At 35.5% G+C, this 18,466-nt stretch overlaps 1 protein-coding gene across 1 annotated transcript in view; it reads left to right on the top strand.

Moving 5' to 3' along the window:
• Positions 1–18,466, top strand: part of LOC308666299 (chloride channel protein C-like) — a 72,035-nt gene that overhangs the window by 39,927 nt on the left and 13,642 nt on the right. Inside the window, exons 12-13 of the mRNA XM_081324996.1 lie at positions 5,488–5,654; positions 14,320–14,499. Of these exons, the coding sequence (XP_081181122.1) occupies positions 5,488–5,654; positions 14,320–14,499 (347 nt within the window). The remainder of the gene's footprint in view (positions 1–5,487; positions 5,655–14,319; positions 14,500–18,466) is intronic.

Below are 18,466 nucleotides of genomic sequence, written 5' to 3' on the forward strand. Positions count from 1 at the left end.
TCCACTCATCCTGCTCTTTTCATTAATTCTCCTAGCTTAACTTGCATATTTAACATCATTTATTGTTTGTTCTGTAGTTTGTACTTTTGTCTGATAGGATTGCATTTACTCATCTTCTGTTGTCTATTATGTATTTGATTTGATTCCAGGGTTTGCATCTGCTGGTATCTCTTTGTAGAAGCTGAGTTTATTTTGCCTGAAGCAGGCTTTGGCAATAAATAAATAATCTTGTCAGAAATCCCCATAAGCCTTTCTCCTTCCTTATTTCATTACTCAGTCCAAATATTCCAGTGTTTCCAGAATCTCAATTTTCCAACTTTTGCTATCCAATCACTGATTAATAGTACTCTGTTTTTTCTTGATTGAGCACATCTTATAATTTGTCACAAAATTCCTCAATTTCTTTCTCTACTGCTTATATGTATGCTTGTATAAAACTGATGTTCATTGGTTATTCATTAATTCTAAATGATATGATCCTCTTCTATGTTGGCTTATAGCCAGCGCATAATTAGTGATGCTATTTTAAAACATAATTGCCAATCGATTTCTCCATTCCTCTATTTCTATTATCAGATAATCATATACCGGGTCTGTTCTCATTCATTTAAATTCATTTATTTCTCAAACAACCAGTTTAATAAGAATCATTTCAATTCTGAGAATTTCATGTTTTATTTGATTCATATTTTTCACATTCCATTTTATATATCTAGGCGAAACTCTTCTTTCTTCTTCTTTCAGTACTGTTGAAACCAGATTTCCTTGCTACCTTTATTTTCCTATGCCAGGCTCTCCACATCTGCTTATGGAAGCTTCACTTTTCTCCCCACAGGAGTGCCTTCCAATTTTGGTGTCTTTTTATTTGGCATCCAGACTGATTTAAACATTTCAGCTATGTTTATGTGGCCTTTTTGGCAACAACACAGAAGTTGATTGTCATGATTTTCTTCTGGATATAATTTTGAAGTTACTACTTCTGGGTGGATTAGATTTTTCTATCCCTGCAGAACTTCACCTGCCCTCATGCTCTGGATTGCTTAGTTTTCCCCCACCTTTGATATAAACAATTGTGATCTATCAGGAGCTCTGAATGGCATTGCTCTAGGGCACTGTTCTCAATTTTTGCCCCTTGAAGAGGGGTGAATTCCCTAGCCAGCACAGCTGACTAGGGAATTCTGGGCATTGAAATCCACCCCTCTTGAAGTGGCCAAGGTTGAGAAACATTGCTCTAGGGTTTTGGAGGATTCTGAGTTTCTGAAGAAATAATTCAACAAGAGAGAGTTTAATAATAGGGAAGTCATTTTCTAGAGGTAAAAATCTTGATTTATATTTTTCACCTGGCACAATTTTCAACTTTCATAGATATTCCAGATGGATGCATAATATTATACTGTTAACCAATGGCAAAATCTAATTCAGACAGTGAGTTAGTGTATAAACAGTGTATAAACTTTCCACTGGCATTGTTACTGTGGTAAAGTACAGAAGAGTTTACTCTTTTACTAATCATGAATATACGTAGAATAAAATCTAGGATTGACAGAAGCAGGATATCAATGCTCGTGTGTGTACAACAGTAGTACAGCTGGTGTCATAAATATTTGTACTCTATGGCAAGATCGCATAGCAGTGATAAAAGTTTGATATTCAAGAGTAAACTGTAACAGTTTATGATGTCATGGCTGGATAACAACACTGTTAGCATTTCCTCCTGGGAAATAAAAAGCAAAAGCGTCCATCTGCTGCAAAAAAGCAAAGCAAAACATCTGTTGGTGACATTAAGTGCTTTTCTGGCTGTGTTCAACACAAACCAGCACAATTTCAAAATGGAACTGTTTGGTTTTCATGAGCAAGAAAACAAAGAGGTATAATGTCATGGGAAAGTAAAAATACCTAAAAAAAGTAATTTTATGTAATATTTTTCCAGAATCATGGGTTTGCTAATTAGGCTTATTCTCTAATGTTAAAGAAATATAGACTAAAATCAAACATGGGTTTTATTGATTTCTTAATCAGATTATTACCTCATCCAAAGTTATAATTATACTTTACACTCATAATATGGTAACTACATTTGAAGTTTAGGAAAAAGAAGGTGCTTTAAAAATTTAATATGGTGCAGAAAAAATGTTTGCTTTTCTTCCTAGCACACATTTTGTCTGTCAAAGTCCAAAGTAACAGCTCCCCAATAGAATAAGTGGGGATATAGCAGTGCTCATCATTATGGGAGCAATCTTCTCCTAAGCCCCAAAGGAAACAACATATTCAATTATTGAATGAGGAATATCCAGAGGAATACATATTTATTTTGTTAACTGAGAATATATTCCAAATAATGAAAAATCAACTGGCACAGAAATGCATCGCAACAGTTGTGGAAATACATCAAACCTATGTGGGAGATAAATGGTTTTGGAACAATTTTTCAGACCAACTCTTTCTTTGATAAATCAGGGTTTGTTCAATCAATTTAGCTTTTATATGTTATGTTTTGGTAAATAAAATAAAATCGCTGTTTGTTCAGGCAGGAATAGAATCTCTGCAGCAATCTTGGTCACACTCAAGCCCCTAACGCTGTCCACAGGCTTGCTGGCTACTTCCTCTTGCCTCGTTTCTGCTTATCAGACGGCAGGAGGGGCAAAACACCTTTCCAGTGGTGGGATTCAAACATGTGAACAACTGGTTCTCTGCGTGGATGCCACTTCCGGAAGTCCCTTCTGGGCCTGGGCAACAAAAAATTAGCTATTGGTTCTGCTGAACTGGTGCGAACCGGCTGAATCCCACCACGGCATCTGTCCCAGCTACAGTAGGAGGAAGGCACTGGCATCCTCCCCAGTGCCTCCACTACTAATATGCTCCCAAATGTTGCTTCAAATAGTTTCTTCAAACTTTGCTGGACAGATTCATTTCCTGTCCAGAAAGAGTGTTTGTATTTTAAAAAGATGGCATGCATGGGTTGGGGTGGGGAGAAGAAGCACTAGGGCATAATTTTAAGACAATGAGAATCCCAATTAAGCACTTGAAACCTGAGACTAAGATCGGGAAGATGCATATAGTATTATGATAGGCCCTGAGAAAAAGGATAATTAGATTATTCTATTGGCCCTGCAGGTTTGGTTGAAATCCCTCCAGTAGTTGTTATTTAGTGCAAATAAATTAAGCTTTCATTTCCAAAAGGAACTTGATTGACTAAGATTGCAGTACAGGAAGAACAGTTTAAATCCCCTTCCCTGTGCAATAAAATTCCTGACCCAATTGTCCTATGCTTATTTTTTTAAAAAAAATCACAGTTATGTCAAATAGGGCTTAGCATCATGTACAATCAGCCTTTGACCATTGAAAGTGCATAGGAATATGTATTCAAGAAGTATGGCTGTAGTGAAAGTCAGAAAATCCTGTGCAAGAATTCTCTAAGACATTTTCATTTGTGGGTTCTTTTAATTCTTTTTTTATTTCCATGCATTTACTACTAAAGTCTGTTTTTTTTGGGGGGGGGAATACATGTTAAATCTATTTTGAATCATCAGCTTATCAGGAAGCTTGAGAAGGCACAGCTCCTGATTATGTGTAAGCTTTTGAGCACATTTAGTTGAACACACTATGTTCTGATTTTACCTCTGGATGACTAAAATCCATAATAGAATACTGTAATGGAGGATAGGGTTTAATAGAGAATTGTTCTGGGATTCTGGTGGGTGTCAATGGGAGCAAATGCTAAAACCAGTGTCATACCATTATACTAGCTCCACATTTTCTATTTAATAGGGTTGCTGTGAATTAAGATATAATCCCAGAATTGCAACAGTTGCACATTGTTGTGGGATCTGGTTTTGAGCTGCAGGAGGGAGGGAATTTTTTCCAAGGAGCTAAGAGGCAAATCAGTCCTTGGCATGCAGAAAGAGGCCTAGGAAAGTTCCTCCCTAAATCAGACATGTCAAACACAAGGCCCGGGGGCTGGATCCGGCCCACGAAGTGGTTTCATGTAGCCCACGAAGCCATCCTGGAAACAGTGAGGGAACGGCCCCCACTGCCTTGGCCCTGGCCCAGAGACCCTCCTTCTGCCAGAGACCCTCAGATCTGTCCCACTCCTGCCCAGGCCCCCATAGGCACCTTTGATGCGAACGATGTAGAGCTGTCCACGCCCACCCAGTAGGCCATACGCACTCTAGCCACGCCCACCCAGTAGGCCACGCCCACCCAGTAGGCCACGCCCACCCAGTAGGCCACGCCCACCCTGGCCATACCCACCTGGCCCCTTGAGGGCAACCGCAATGCTGATGTGGCCCTCAATGAAATTGAGTTTGACACCCCTGCCCTAAATCTTCACATGATATATATGATAATTATGTAGAGTGTGTTTTAGTCTGGCAAGATTCCTGTCTATAGATGAACAGTAATAAAGAAACTACTCTGAGCAATTATTCATCATGTTGTTCTTGGTTCCTTGAGCCTAATACATTGTTAAAAAGATGCATGATTACTTTATTGAAAAGCATGTAAAGCTATTAATAAAAATCTTATATTTTCACCTAAATATGGTTTTAAGAGACAAAGTCAGTTGCAAAACTGATGGGAGCAATCATTGAGTAGGATCTTTCACTGTTTATTTTTCTTTTTATGAACAATTAAAGCAATGATCTGGATTGGGAGAAGATTGACCTCATTTTTCACTTTGTTCTAATTTCAGATAAAGTTAGCATCTGAAACAGCAGAATGTTACACATCAGAGATAATTATATGTTTTTCTGTCCATGGGTAAAACTGCAGTTTATGAGATAATGATTTTATCTGAGACAATAGCATGGGGGAAAATATCTCTCCATTTCTAATTGTTGCTTTCTTGCCTTACTGCCTTCCATCTTTCATTTACTATTAAGATGTTGAAACTTGGATGATATTGCTCACAGCTCTTTCCTGATGAAGTCTATACTGACTCAAGAGCTCCTATTTGATAGCAGCTGTGATTATCTGATAGTTGGTGATGCTATTGCCAATGAATTGACTCATGCAATAGTAGATTGAAATAATAAAGAGGGGAACCAGCCTTGTAGGTGTAACTGACTAATCTTAACACAAAGCTCTAAAAGATATCTATCACTTTTACAAGTAGAAACAAGTCACTAGAGACACTGTCTAGAGTGGCTGCTGGAGTTGAACTATTAAGTGATTTCTTCCAATTTTGCCAGCCATGCTCATTGTAGAGTACATGCTTTACAAGTGAAAGATTAAAGGTACAGTTTGCAGGCTTCTCTATAGAATTAAATAAAACAATATTTTGTCAGACAGAGAAATTACCAGAAAAGAAATCCTGTGTAAAATATTACTATGTGCCATACTCTATCTCCAGATAACATAGTTTAGTTATTTAATGGTAGTAACTATTTAAAGACCGCATTGTAATTATAACTCAGTTTTAAAGACTATTGATATCATTGATACATTTATTTTCTAGTAATATATTCTTTCTTTTCCCTCCACATTTAGGTAGAGATCACAAATGATGTACAATCCTTGTTACTCATCATGCTGGCTGTCATGCTAGCAAAAATGGTTGGTGACTGGTTTAACATGTCTTTGTACAGTTCTTTACTGAAATTAAAAAGCATACCATATCTAGATGTTGAACCATTTGCCTACCAGAATAAAAATGGGTGAGTGGTTTTTCCCCCCTTTTTATGACCTTTAAATGAATTCTGGGAATGAGGTGGATCAAACAACTGTACAATGGGCGGTATTCCTTACTTAGTCATGTCTACAGGATTAGACATCAGATCACATTTTGTGTGACTTCTGATCTGAAATTTGTCATAGAGCTAAAACATTGAATTTAAATTTTGATACTGACAGGAATATTTTGGGATATATGTGTGCAATATTGTATATAATTACTGTCAATAACATTGGTTGGATTGAAACATGAAAAGAAGATGCAAAAAAATAGGCCATTGGAGACTCAATAATGAATGAGAACACTCAGTATTTAACAAGCATCTGTATTGAAAAACTATATATTTCAAATAAGTGTTTAAGAAGTCTTTTTGTACATACATATGGAAGTGGAAAATGACATTATTGATTTTATTATTTACAACTAAAAATGGAAATAATTCATGAAGGATACGAGATAGATGAAATGTTCAGAATGTGGGACTGACCATTATTTGTTAGCGTTGAAGTGTTTTTTCTTGGAAAAAATAGACTATAGAAAGATTTTAAAACAGTAATCTTTCCTACATTTAATGTTTCTCATATTCACTGATTTGATTATTTCTTGTATCCAATCACTCACGCTCAGCCTGACTACCCAAAGAAACATGGAAAGGCATGGGTCAAGTCAATCATATTGCAGAGAACCCTATGTGCATTATCAGGTATTACAGTTTCAAAATAATCCTATTAATAAGATGTAAACTAAGTGTGCCAAAACATTGCAAGGCTTGAAATATCTATTTGGAATTTGATCTCACTATTATTTGTTTAGTGTATGGCATATCATACAGGGACTAGCAATATATATTAACATTTCACCTTGATTAGTAAAACACAATAAAATATAAATGTTAAATAGATCTATGTTCAAATACCAATATCTAGGCCATCTAGCCATTGAAGCTCAACATTGTTTATATGAAAAAAAAATTGGATACTGGACCTATATATGCCCTCAGCTTACAACCTGTCACAATGTGATCTACAGTTTGATGTGGGACCTGGCAGTCACACTGAAGGGAGTGACTCCTGGCAGATGCCATGTGAGGTGCGAATCCCGTTTGTCCATTGCTGATGTGGTGGTTGAAAGCCTGGCACCTTTTTTGATGCCATTTGATCCCCCTAATACTTTCTAAGAGAGTTAGTTTGGTGTAGTGATTAAGATACCAGGTTAGGAATAGGGAGATGGTTAGTCCTGGCTTAGACATAAAGGCAGATACATAACTTTGGACTATTTATTCTCTCTCAGCTCTATGAAGAAGGCAATGGCAAAACACTTTTGAAAATATTTCCTAGAAAATTGCAAGGATTAGTCTAGGTGGTTTCCAGGTGTCAAGAGTGACTTGAAAGCATTCTTTCTCTCTCTCTCTCTCTCTCTCTCTCTCTCTCTCTCTCTCTCTCTCTCTCTCTCTCTCTCTCTCTCTCTCTCTCTCTCTCTCTCTCTCTCTCTCTCTCTCTCTCTCTCTCTCTCTCTCTCTCTCTCTCTCTCTCTCTCTCTCTCTCACACACACACACACACACACACACACACACCTTTGAAAGGAGGCAATTTTCTTCTGATTTGCCCTATGGTGCCATCCAACATCTGCAGTGACCTGACATAAATTATTAAGCACCTTAAGACAAAGTAATCCAGCAATTTAGCCATCTGACCCTTAGTATGGTGCCTTGGGGTGGGTCAGAAATCAAGATCTCTATAATATTGGAGGTATTTCTCCTCCTGCGATGGCCCATCTAATATTCTTTGCCAGGGCCTCAAAGATATAACTACCTATGCCCACGACTTGCTGAGGCTACCTAATACCTCCATGCCCATATAACCAAATGGGAGTCTCCAACCCAGCCAGAATGCACATAGGACCTGCTGTTGTAAATATCTTTCACTGGCCTCCCCTCAGTGAATGGTACAATAGTACCATTCACTCACACATACAATATTAAGAATTATTCCTACAACATAATATTGCAAGCCATCTATCCCTATTTTTTCAAATCTAGATGGCGATAGCTCTCTCTCCCACTACAGTCAGGGGCAACCTGGTTGCTATTCCATCTTCCACTGGAGACATTTCTAGGTAAGCCTGTGGCAAAAGATTAGGGCCAAGATGATACATTGGGGGAAAGGGGGGAACATGCCCCTAATCTCACTCTTAGAGCCCAATTTCACTACAAACCCATAGACCTTTTCTTATCTTCCATCAGTGGCAATCTGGTCTATCAGCCAGCAAGCTGTTCAAGTTCAACTTATTCAGTAGGTCTATTGCCTGTCACGGTTTAAGATCATTCACTCATCCTATGTTCAGGTCCTTTGTATCAAATTCCAGTGGGTTGCAGCTTTCAGTTAGAAGGCTATAACTGAGTGCCAAGACTTTATTGGCCGAGACTTCTTGAATAGTAACCTGTCCCTCAATTCCCATGTTTTTTGTAATCACATATCCACAACGAATGCAGTGTTATAAGTAAAAGTGACTTAGAATGTGATGAATGATGGCACTCTAACTTTTTTTGAAGAGGAATGGGAGCATATATCTACTTCTATTTCTCACCTCTTGAATTGTTCTCTCTTTGTACTGTGAGATGAGAAAATGGTCTAGTTTCAGCCAAGTTTGACTGACTCCCCAGATTGAAAGTCTCAAATTTCCATTAATAAACAATGAACAAGAAAGACTGCTTTTCTAATTGCATAGTGTAGGGTTTTTTATTTCTGTGTGCAAATATTTATTTCTGATAACATGAACTTTTATGTTTTAGATTTTGGCTGATTGAGATGAACGTAAGTGAAAAGAGTGCACTTTGACTTCTAGTTATGTTGCATTTCTAGTTATAAACTAGCAGGCTGGAATGCTCAGAGTTGCTAGGTGCCAGGAAGTGCTTTTTAATGAGGGAAAGAGTTGTTGAACACATCCACAACTTGGCAAAGCTTCTTGCTTTTATAAACCCCTGTACACTTCAAGAGAAAATATTTTACATCTAGTACTTTAATGCAATAAGTTCAGTTAAAGACTTGAGTAAGTCTGATGCTTATTCTGTTCTAGTTTAACATTACTTCTGTCAAAGCTTTCACTGAAGATTTCTGCCTGCCATACCGTATAAAGCTGATGAACTGATAAAGCTGAAGCCAAGAATTCTGAGCATGCTGTAGCCATTGCACATTGTTTTAAATAAAAACAGGATGGCATTATATTGAATAGTTGATTTTTATTGCATGCTTGAGCTTTTCAAATTTCCTTTTCCACAATGCTAATATGGACTTTGAAAATTGGAATGTATACATATTTTTAATGGATGGAAAGTGTATAGAAAAAATATTTTAAAAATTTTTAGGTGAAAAACTGTCACCTTTAAGTTCAATGTAAATTATATCTGAAATAATTCCAATAATTCCATGCGTATTTTTTTTTCAGTGAGTTTGAGAGAAGTGTGTTGATCTGAGGTATGAGAATTAGAATTAGAAAGAGTTGGAAGGGACCTTATATGACATCTAGTCCAATCCCCTGCATTAGTACCTCATGTGATCTTGATTGAATCCCTCTGTAAATGCAACATAAGATTGCATTGGCTTTTTTGGTGGTGGCTGTACACTGTTGGCTCATATTTAATTGATTGTCCACTAAGACTAGTGGACTGTTGGCTATTCCTGCTACCTTAGTATCATCTGGAAATTTGATAAGTTCCACTTCTATTCCTTCATCTAAGTCGTTTATGAAGATGTTGAAGAGTACTGGGCCTAGGACAGAACCTTGTGGTACCCCACTGCTTACTTCCCTCCCTGAAGATGTAGTACCATTAAGGACTACTCATTGAGTACAGTTTGTCAGCCAGTTAAAAATCTATCTGATGGTGATGCTGTCTATCCCTCTTTTTTTTTTTTAGCTTTCCAAGAAGTAGATTGTGGTTTACTTTGTTGAATGACTTGCTGAAGTCTAAGTATACTATGTCCACAGAATTTCACTAGTCTATTACTTTAGTTACTTGGTCAAAGAATGAGGTTGTACATTTTGGCAATCTCATGAGATAAAGTAACAAATAAGACAGAAGAAATGGCTGTTGGAATACCCATATTTTAGTTGTGATATAGTCAAACAATCATATTGCTCTCTTTTAAATTTTGGGGATTCTAATATGATGATGAATTGCCCTGTGATTCTTACTGAAGAGCGGAGCACAAGCTAACTACATTTTTTAAATTCCACATCTTACTTGTTTCTTAGAGTTATTAGTAGCTAGATTCTCCAGATATGAGAGAACATTTACAATATATTTTAGAAGCGTACTTAGTATCAGAAGCATAATGGCATTTTTCTCTACTTTTCCATCATGAAATATATCAGGAGCATGTAGCAGTACACATGCTACATGTATAACTGAAATGAATGATAAAAGAAACTGCATGAAGATTAGCATCACTATTTCATATTATTATACTTTAGATTGGTCGTGATACAACCTGTTTAACTAATTAATTCATTAATTAATTTCCACTGCCCACTTGCTGAAGCTCTGACTATGTTTGGTTTGGGATCTGCCTAGCTCAGGGGTAGGCAACCTTGGCTCTTTTATGACTCATGGACTTCAACTCCCAGAATTCCTGAGTCAGCTGTGCTCGAATTCTGGGAGTTGAAGTCCATGAGTCATAAAAGAGCCAAGGTTACCTACCCCTGGCCTAGCTATACCATGCTTTACATAATACATGAAGCCCTATATCCTCTTTTCTTCTGCTTGTGGGGTTTTATGTCTGCTTTTTATCCAATCCGATAATGTAGGACTGAGAACTTTCTTAGTACTTGAACAAAACACTAGCAAAAGCTCAGCAGATGCTGTAGCAAAAACTGCTATTCTTTATGGGTAATTGCTTTATATTAAGACACTCTCTCTTACTGACTTCTAAATTTTCTATTTCTGATAAGCTCCATGAAATAAAATCTCTTCCATGTCCATACACTTTGCAGAACAAAGCTCAAGAGACCAACATATGGAATTCATATATTTTGTTCCAGGCTTATGGAGTGCTTATGTATCCTCCATTCTTTTTTGGACTATTATAGATAATGCGCAGAGAGCCACTGACTTCCTGCTGAGAGAGAAAAACAGACGTTGAATAGTTTCTATATGCCAGAAGGAAGGTTCATTGATGTCAGGTGCAGTAGTTTGCAGGTAGTAGACACAGTGAATCTAGTTATTGGATGGGACACTCTGCTAATTATTTAAGGCTGTTCCAATATCTAGTCACCAGCTGGCAGACAAAAGAAATTACCGAGGCTTTCCGCTTAAAAACAACCAGATCATCCCACTGTGATGATGCAGACACTGATGCAGCTGGCTTATTTTTTAAAAAAAAAATAAGATCTATTTATAAATGCAAAGATCTCTTGTATTTTAGGAATAATAGCAGTGTGATTCCTTTTCTTTCTCTTTTCTGTCTGATCTTTAATATTAGCAATCAGAATCCTATTCTATAATGGGAAGGAGTGGTTCGGACAATACCATTTCTTTGGGACCTAAATTGTGCTGTGCACCTTTTAAACTTGCTTTTCAACCTGCACTGGAGGCCCCCCTTATTTAACCTCTAATCACCATTGTCTAGTTGCTATATTTTAATTGCTTATGAGTAATTGAGATAGCTTTTATATTTGTTATGATGCTTTAACATGTGGTTGACCAGGTCACGTTGCATTTTTCTGGTTTATGGTTGACTATTTGAGTTTTTCTTAATTCATTATTTACAATGTCACTAGACAGGTCTGTCTTGCCCAACTATGATTTATTCAGCCTCATTCCAGGTGAATTTATGGAAATTATACAACATTCTGGATGAATGGGATCCAGGGGAAAGGGGCATGAATGGATAGGTGAGAACTGGATAAGAGTTAATGAGCTGAAAAATTACTGGGCATCCAGAAATAAATGGATATAGTAATTATTTGGTGACTATCTGCTAGAAAAACTTCAGTTCTGAATGTCTTTTAACCACAAATCTCTTCAAATCATTGAAAAATAGAATTGCAAAAAATAAAATTTATCGCATTTTAATTTAGAGAAGGTGTATGACAAAGTGAATAGATTTAAGTTGTGGATTATTTTGTTCCAACTTTAATTTGAATGTTGGTTGATTAATATAAGAGGAATAATAGAAGTGAAGCATGTGTGATGATATATAGAATATTTAATGACTGGCTCAACAGTGAACAGAGATTAGTAAATCTGTGATGTCCCTTTAGTTATAAAATATATTTATGGATAAATCTATATGAAGTTAATGGGTTATTGGTTTGAAATATGAATATATGTGTACCTTTTGTGATGATGCTGTGTTGTTGGGCTGAGCAGCAAAATTATTTGCAGTAAATATTGGCTAGAATGCATGATGCAATGAAAAGTATGCATCTAAATATTATTAAATCAAACATTCAAAGCTTTATAAATGTAAAAATAACATTCTGTTGACACTGGAGGCATATTGGCTGGGGACATGAATATTTATTCAAACATGATGGTGTCACATGATTGGGCAGAGAAATGCTAGAAATATTACAGAAATGAAAACTTTCAGCCCCCTACTGATGAAATTCTAGCTTCAGAAAATTCTTGGAAATCAGAAAATCCTATTTTTACAATTATAACTTAATACTGTATATGTTATAAAGATAATATCAAATATAACAACTGTTATTGGAATTCATTGTAGTAAAGTGGCTTTCTTACTATTAAAATTGCTTTTAGCACAAAGAAAAATAAAAAAGGGGAAGCAGAATGGTCTTACTGGATTTTTGCAAAATTCTTTGCTAGTTTACCTTGTAAAATTCAATAGAAATGCCCACAGATGGATTGAAGTAAAAAATGATTTTGTTAAGGTTCTGGTTGTATTTATGACTTGCATTCTTTGCATAATACATCTAGAATGTTGTGTCGCATCTGTTCTACTGCTAGTTGAAAAACCACTAACTTTTAAAATCTTATGTGGAGGAGCAAGTAACACACATATTTAATTAACTGAAATATATTTCAGATTTAAGTTCCCACCAAATCACATCTCTTTTTATATAACTTGAGAGAATTATCAACTCAACCCTTCCCTCATTTTGAAAGAAAAAAAAATCAGATATAAAGGTGAAATAAAGCAGACTGAGTCTTTTCTAGTTTTTTTATTTACTTATTAAATGGTGCACCAAAATAAAATATAAACATTCAGCAATGTAAAGAATCAAACTGATAATATATAAAAAAATAACCTTTTACAATCGTAAGTAGGGGTATTAATTAGTTTTTTCCAACCAAAAGTAGATGTACTGAGTAACAGCAAAAAAGTCGTAAATGATAAATTACCAATAAGATTTAGTCATGCACCCAGTTAATAATAACAGGCAAACCTACAGTGTTGTATATAATTCAGAATCCAAACATAGCTGAGCTAACCAAATGAAACTGGCAATTACCAGGAAAATAAAGCCATCCCCAAAATAAATTCATGAAATATATTTATATAAGGTTTAATAGTTACTCAGCATAATAAAAATGGTTTATAAGAAACTAAACTAAAATCCAATGTTGTTCTGATGAAAATCTGTAGCTAAATAACAGATAAACATTCCCACCAAGTGAAGTGAATATCTTGAGTTAGAACACAAACTACAGTGAAACATATGAATGAATAAAACTGTCTGTTCCTTTGCACTGATCCTTATGGCTATGTATTCTATTAAAAAGGTTATTCCAGAGGAATGTTCTCATAGGTTTATATCAGGACTACATACGTGGGCTGCAAACATCTGGGTGACCATGAGATGGCAGCAAAGTGATACAGAAAAGTCTGATGTACTGCTTTGAATGCCAAGACCTTTGTACCTAGTTATTCTAGTTTAACATATTTCATTATAGATCAAGTCTGGACAAAATATTTTTCTCTCTAAAATAAAGAATTGCCTTTGAAACAAGACGTAACTTAAGTGTGATTTAATGGCCTTGCTTCATTGTAATAATTGACTTCCTTCTAGGGTCCGCAGATTTTATCTCAAATTTTATATCTTAGTGCAACTCTATGAAATTTGTAAGGTGACCAGATTTTATTATTGTTAAAATATTATAAGTAAAACCAGCATGGCACAAATGTTCTCTCGTTATTCATCATGTAAGCAGTTATTCATGGTTTCTAAGATCATCAACCATTTTCACAGGTCAGGAAATTGAACTGGACAGTTGGTCTCACCCATGCTAATCATTATTCTATTTTTATAAAAATCAGATTTATTTATATTTTTGTCATAGTTTTCTTCATTCCAAGAACATTTTTTTAACTGAACATGATTTTCTAAGCATTTTGTTTTCAGTTAGGATTTTAAAACAAATAGCTCAAAAGCTCACATAAATTGATGAAAGGTGCTTGTAAAAAACCATGGCTTACATCTGGTTGAATTTATCATGGATTTTACTCAGAGGTAGGAAGGGTACGCTTGATCGCTACTTATGCTTTAAACAAAATATTCATAAATAAACCTAATTTTAGCTTGAATTCACTAGCACACTATAAAACCATCCTATGCTAAAATGGTATTGCATGCTTAGTTTCCAGTTTACTAAATAACTTATGCCTGTCTGCTTTGTATTTTTCAGGTTAAATCTGGAATTGTTTGCTGCCAAAGATGTCATGAAGCTTCATGTCAGAGTCCTCAACTTAAAGGAAAACATTGCTTTCTTGGCTCAGGTCCTTGCCAGCACCAGCCATTGTGGATTCCCAGTGGTTTACAAATCTAAACCAGAGCAGTCCAAGGTGTTTCTGGGAACAATTACAAGGTAAGACAGCCACTACATTCCTCCATAGAGTAGCACCTGCCATCAGTGTTTAGAACTTAACACACACTATATTATGAGTAGATGCTTTGCAATTTACAATTGTTTGTTCTTGAAACAACAGTGTATGTATCTTTAATCAATATTGGACACAATAGGGTTCTTTGTGTGTTACTGTGCAATATGACATTAGAAACAGAATAAAGTCTTAGGGACTTGAAGACATTTCAGAAAAAGATGCAGAAACATTTCTGTAGTCAAACGTCTCATAAAACTGAAGTAAAACTGGAAGGAGAGGAAATGAGTAGCCACCTTCCTCTTGTTTTTATGGAAGTCTACTTCCTTTAAGATGAAGCTTATCAACATTCAGACAATAAAGGAAAGATCTAATACTTGGGATGACGTGCTCCAGTATTGCTCCAGGAATTATACTTTAAGATACACTTTAAGGAAGAAAAATGACAATACTTGTGGATTTTGTTGTAGAGATGGATCACAAAAAGGTTTTTGTGCTATGGTTGATTTTCATTATTCACCACTGATGGTGACATTAAAAAAATTCCTGATGATATCATTACACAAATTCCACCATTACCTAATTATGTCTGATGAGCCAACTTATCCTCAAGTACAAAATTATGATATTTGATGAAATATTTTTATTACCACCTCCTCCCCCAATGCTCATGGCTATCAGGAATTCATTTCAAAACTGATAATTTTAGGGCACTTCTTCATAAGCAGCTTTATTAGGAGAGTCTACTAATCTCACAGTGAAAATGAAGCCTTGAAGAGGGTGGTCAGATGAATTATAGTCATCCAAATAAAACTGCATGTAGGACATCTACTTCTGCAGAAAATCAAACAGCCAAATTAACATGCTTTTTCTTGCCAGAAAATTTGTATTGACATGACTCACCCTATTGATACCTGTTGGCCTGAAAAATACTTAAGGTGTCTTATTATCTTTCTTTCATGCCCCAAATATCTATCTTTCCTCTGGGAACAAAAAAGGAACTTTACATAACCTTACAAACTACAGCTCTTCTGTATTGGAAGCCTTGACTAGCTCTAGCCCAGTTCTGATCTGGAGATATTGTAACTGGGAGTAGTGCTGTAATCTTATCTACTTTAAATTATTTAGAAATGTATTATAACATCTTGATTCTGCCCAACTCCACTTGTAGAAATACAACATAGCTATAACATTTTAGATTCAGGTCACCTTTAAACCAATCAGGAATCTCGGGTTCTGCAAAAAAATAAAAATAAAAATAAAAATGGAGTATTCGATGTTGGTAGAACAGTGCTGGTACTGTGATTGCTATATGTATGGAAGCTGGTAAGCACTACCAGTAAGCACTACAACTGTTTGCAGAAGAGTAGGAATGTAAAAGAATTAAACAGTTTTAGGCACTGTTGTTGTTCTTGTTGTTTTGTGTCCCTAGCACCTCTATAGCAGGATGAGGTTAAGTAAGATGAAGCATAGATTAAACATAGTAGGATGAAACTCAAGCTAAGTCCCCAGAGGGGAAAAAAATCAGTTTCCCTTCTGAAAATGTATGAAATCATCACAGCCACATCATGGCTTTTCTTCTTCGTTTTTATTTTTCCTTCAAAGCAAAATTGCTTTACATCAAAGTTGCCAAAAATGTCTTCCAGAGCTGCCTTTTACCCACGGGTGTAGCTGGGAAGGTAACCCTTCCCTTTTGCATTGTTTTAATTGGAGGATTTTAAAAAATAAAATCAATTCTTTAAGTTCCTTGAAAATGACCCACTTTTAGACATAGTACTTATGGTCTATCATGCTCCTCAGGCCAATGGAAGTTGCACATACTTTCTGTACATGCTCAGAATTTTACAAGTATTTCCTCAGATGTGACAAATCAAATGATCATGCATTGTTTTTTAGGAACTTGAGGAAGTAGTAGCTTTTGAGGAAATCCTGCATTGCTGTGGATGTGTGGGGAATTGGGGCTGCCCCAAAGCAGAGCATGAATTGATGTGGACATAAATCTGTGACAGAGGAAATGTACCCTTTAAAACAGATGGTAGAATGGATTGGAATTATACTGATCCACGGTATTGGGGAATACAAATATTTTAAACAATTAGATATTATTACAATTAGATACCTCTTTCATAAGATTAGATATCTCTTTTATAAGATAACTATTAGATATCTCTTTCATATTCCATCTTGAAGGTGATGGATAAAAAGTCAAATTATTCATATCATTTGAATGTTTTAAACAAATACAAAATTATTCATTAAACTTAGAACTTTGATTTATATTCAAATTATCAAAGTTTTATCTACACATTGTACACTGCTTTTGAACATATCTACATAATTCATAATATAGAACAATCAATCTATCAATGAAGTTACCTTACTCTTTGTACTGTATGCCAAATTTTATACATTCATATTTTATAAAATCACATTATTACTTCTACATAGACATGGGCGGATGTGAACTTAATTCCCATTGAAATTATTAGACTTAAATCAAATTAACTTAGCCTATTGATATGAATGAGACAAGTTCAGCAAACCTAGTTTGGATCCAACCCAATGTCTGAAGAGGCCAGCTGACATTCTTAAAATGCTTTGACTTTTGTCTTATTGTTGAGTCCATTAAATGTTATTAAGAAGTGTCTGAAAAAACACAGAGCTACACTTCTAATAGTTTGTAAACTATAGAGTCTGCACCAGGTTGAATTTGTTACATTAAATAAGCTTAACCCACTCATTTATTTCCCAGCTGTCTGCTGCAATAAAACAAGAACTGATGCTAATAAATAATTGAGCCAAAATGATTGTCTCATTCTTTCCCTGTTAAATTGTCCATAGCGTTCTGAATTCTATAATGGTAGAAAGTGGTAGAGTTCAGATATTGGGATTTTATATTATATACACCCTATAAAATATATTTTAAAACAACTGGAATAAAAAGCTAAAGGTACTGTACATCTCACATGTGAAATAGTAAAGGATTAAAAAGTAGACACCTAAAGCTATTTAAACTGGTATAATTTCTATAGAACATGTAATTTTCTGGGAGAGAGCAGCAGGCTTTTTCATACAGTATCAAGTTACAGTTTTCAGATTTTTTAAAAAAACAAAACCATCATTTTGGACTGATTATGTTCAGAGTCTATGTGTGAACAGCCTCATTTCTCTGTATTCTCCAGTATGCCTAATATCCCCTCCTACTGATCTATGGTTTTCCAGTGCTCTTAAATCAGACTACTCTTTTTAAAATACTTGTTATCTAGCCTTCTTGCATGGCCCTCTCTCTAAAATTTTAAAATTAGTTTTCAGAAGAATAAAGACATATTTATTTTGCCTAGGGGCCTTAACTGAAAAAGGGTGTAAGAGTTCCTTCATTTGAATGGATGAATGGGAAGGAATGGATATTCTTTAACTCCTCCTCAAAGTCATAGGAGAAAAGATAGTAGGATCTCATATTTTCTATCCATTTGTGAAAGTGGCTGAGAACAATTTTGAGAAAACACACTGCAGCTCTCTTTGCTTCAAATGATCAAGCCTTTTATATAAGGAAAATAAAATCTTGTTAGCAAATATTAAATATCAAAGAATCTGCAGTGGATTGTCAGAAAGGAAGGAGAAGCTAGGAACAAAGGATGAAGAATGTTTGTTGAGAGTTTATGAAGCCTTGTGCTATGCACCTTAATGAACATCTATTTGCATACAGTCTCAACACAGTCTTAGTTTCAGATGTTGGCCTCTTCAAGTTATGGAACAGAGATGGTTAATCTATGATCTAGAGGTTATTTATAGGCTGCCAATAACCCATTTGTACTTTTCCAGCAATATGATATTGTGCCACTGAGAAATAAGGAGGCACATTTTGATTACAGATGGATGTGGTTGCAGGGGGCATTAAAAAAACAAAAACAAAGCTGTGCTTTCCTGGTGATATCATTGGATGTCACAATGTGA

This window comes from Vipera berus, assembly GCF_964194415.1.
Source record: "Vipera berus genome assembly, chromosome: 3".
Classification (NCBI taxonomy): Eukaryota; Metazoa; Chordata; class Lepidosauria; order Squamata; family Viperidae; genus Vipera; species Vipera berus.